Here is a 1658-nt window from a genome sequence, read left to right as displayed (position 1 = left end):
CTGTGTGGTAAGGTGTTTTGCAGTTGTGGGATTCTGGTGGTGAAAGACCCTCCTGGTGCATCCTTTTCTGGAATCTTGGGAATGAATGTCATCTGCTGATGTTAACGGGAGCTCTTTGGAGCACATGGCTTTGCTCTCTTTAACTTGTCTTAGGTGGCCCAGGCCACTGGTGCAAGAACTGTTATTCCGACAAATTGTGCATATTGCAAATATTACAATATCTCATGAATTCATTTTGGATGTTAGCATATATGCTAATAGCAGGTTTTTAATTGGATTACACAGTGTATCAGGTGATTTGTAGGTGGCCTCTACTTTGTGTCTTTGGTTACAAGACTGAGATTGCAGTGTGTTTCTCCCATGGACCTTTCTCTGGAGGTTCTATTGGGTTATCTTTGAGGCTTTGGCATATGTCTTTGGTTTAATGATGAGTTTAAGCCTTTCTCAAGAACAGTACTGTTTTCCAGGCTCTAACGCCTCATGTATTAAGGCACATTTCAGTGTGGGGACCAAAGTTGCCCTCTATTTGTTGTTTGCTTTAGGCATGCTGATTACCATTTTAGGGAACTCTGTTGTCATTGTGTCTATAAGTCATTTCAAGGAGTTGCATAATCCTACCAATGTCCTTATTGTATCTCTTGCTCTGGTTGATCTACTAGTGGGTGTTATTGTGATGCCCTTCAGCACCATCCGGACCATTCACGGCTGCTGGTTCTATGGTGATGACTTCTGTCTGCTGCACTCCAGTTTTGATGTGTTTTTTACCACTCTGTCTATCTTCCACCTAATTTGCATTGCTGTAGACAGACAACAAGCAATATGCAATCCTTTGCATTATTCTAGGGATATCACCATGCCAGTTGCCTGGGTTATGGTATGTGCCTGCTGGGTACTGGCTGCTGTTTACTCTTTTGGACTGCTTTACTCTAAGGCCAACAGTGCAGGTTTAGAGGATTATATGGCATCAATAAACTGTCTTGGCAGTTGTAACCTTCTCTTCAATCGCCTTTGGAGTGTTTTAGACAGTGTTATCTGCTTCTTCTTTCCCTGCACTGTGATGGTTTGTCTGTACACTAAAGTATTCATTGTGGCTAAAGAGCATGTAAGAAAGATTGGAGATATAAGCAACTGTTCAAATGACAGAGCAAGAGAAGGGTTGATAAAACAGTCTGAGCACAAGGCTGCAAAGACTCTGGGTATTGTGCTCAGTGCCTACATCTTTTGTTGGATGCCCTTTTTTATAAATTCCGTAATTGATGCCTACACTGCCTTCAGTACACCTATTGCCATCTTTGAAACATTTGTATGGTTGGGTTACTTTAATTCAACTTTAAACCCAATTATTTATGCCTTCTTTTATCCCAGCTTCAAAAGATGTTTCTATTGCATTGTCACTCTAAAAATATTTGCATCAAATTCCTCAACCATGACTTTATCTGTTAAATGACACAGCTTCACTCAAAAACTGCACTGTTTAACATTTTCAAATAAGATAATAATAAGATAAATTACTTCTTAGGCACGCACTTGCATGAGCAATAAACAGTCTTTGTTATGCTGTTGTTTCTTGTGTTTTGCTTTGTTTTTTGTTTTTTTCCTGAACTTCTGTTGTGCAACTGTTATCTGACACTGTCTTTGTATTACAATACTGGTACATT

General features: G+C 39.7%; 1 protein-coding gene across 1 annotated transcript; it reads left to right on the top strand.

Annotated features, from left to right (window-relative positions):
• The first annotated feature begins 427 nt into the window (after window positions 1–427).
• On the top strand, window positions 428–1447 carry LOC117259847 (trace amine-associated receptor 13c-like). The gene has a single exon (XM_033631628.2). It carries the CDS (start codon window positions 428–430, stop codon window positions 1445–1447), a length of 1020 nt encoding a protein of 339 aa, XP_033487519.2.
• The last annotated feature ends 211 nt before the right edge of the window (window positions 1448–1658 follow it).

The sequence above is a fragment of the Epinephelus lanceolatus genome, chromosome 4, assembly GCF_041903045.1.
Source record: "Epinephelus lanceolatus isolate andai-2023 chromosome 4, ASM4190304v1, whole genome shotgun sequence".
NCBI classification, from domain to species: Eukaryota; Metazoa; Chordata; class Actinopteri; order Perciformes; family Serranidae; genus Epinephelus; species Epinephelus lanceolatus.
The sequence above is the reverse complement of the archived record's forward strand: the minus strand, read 5'-3'. Positions and strand labels throughout refer to the sequence as shown.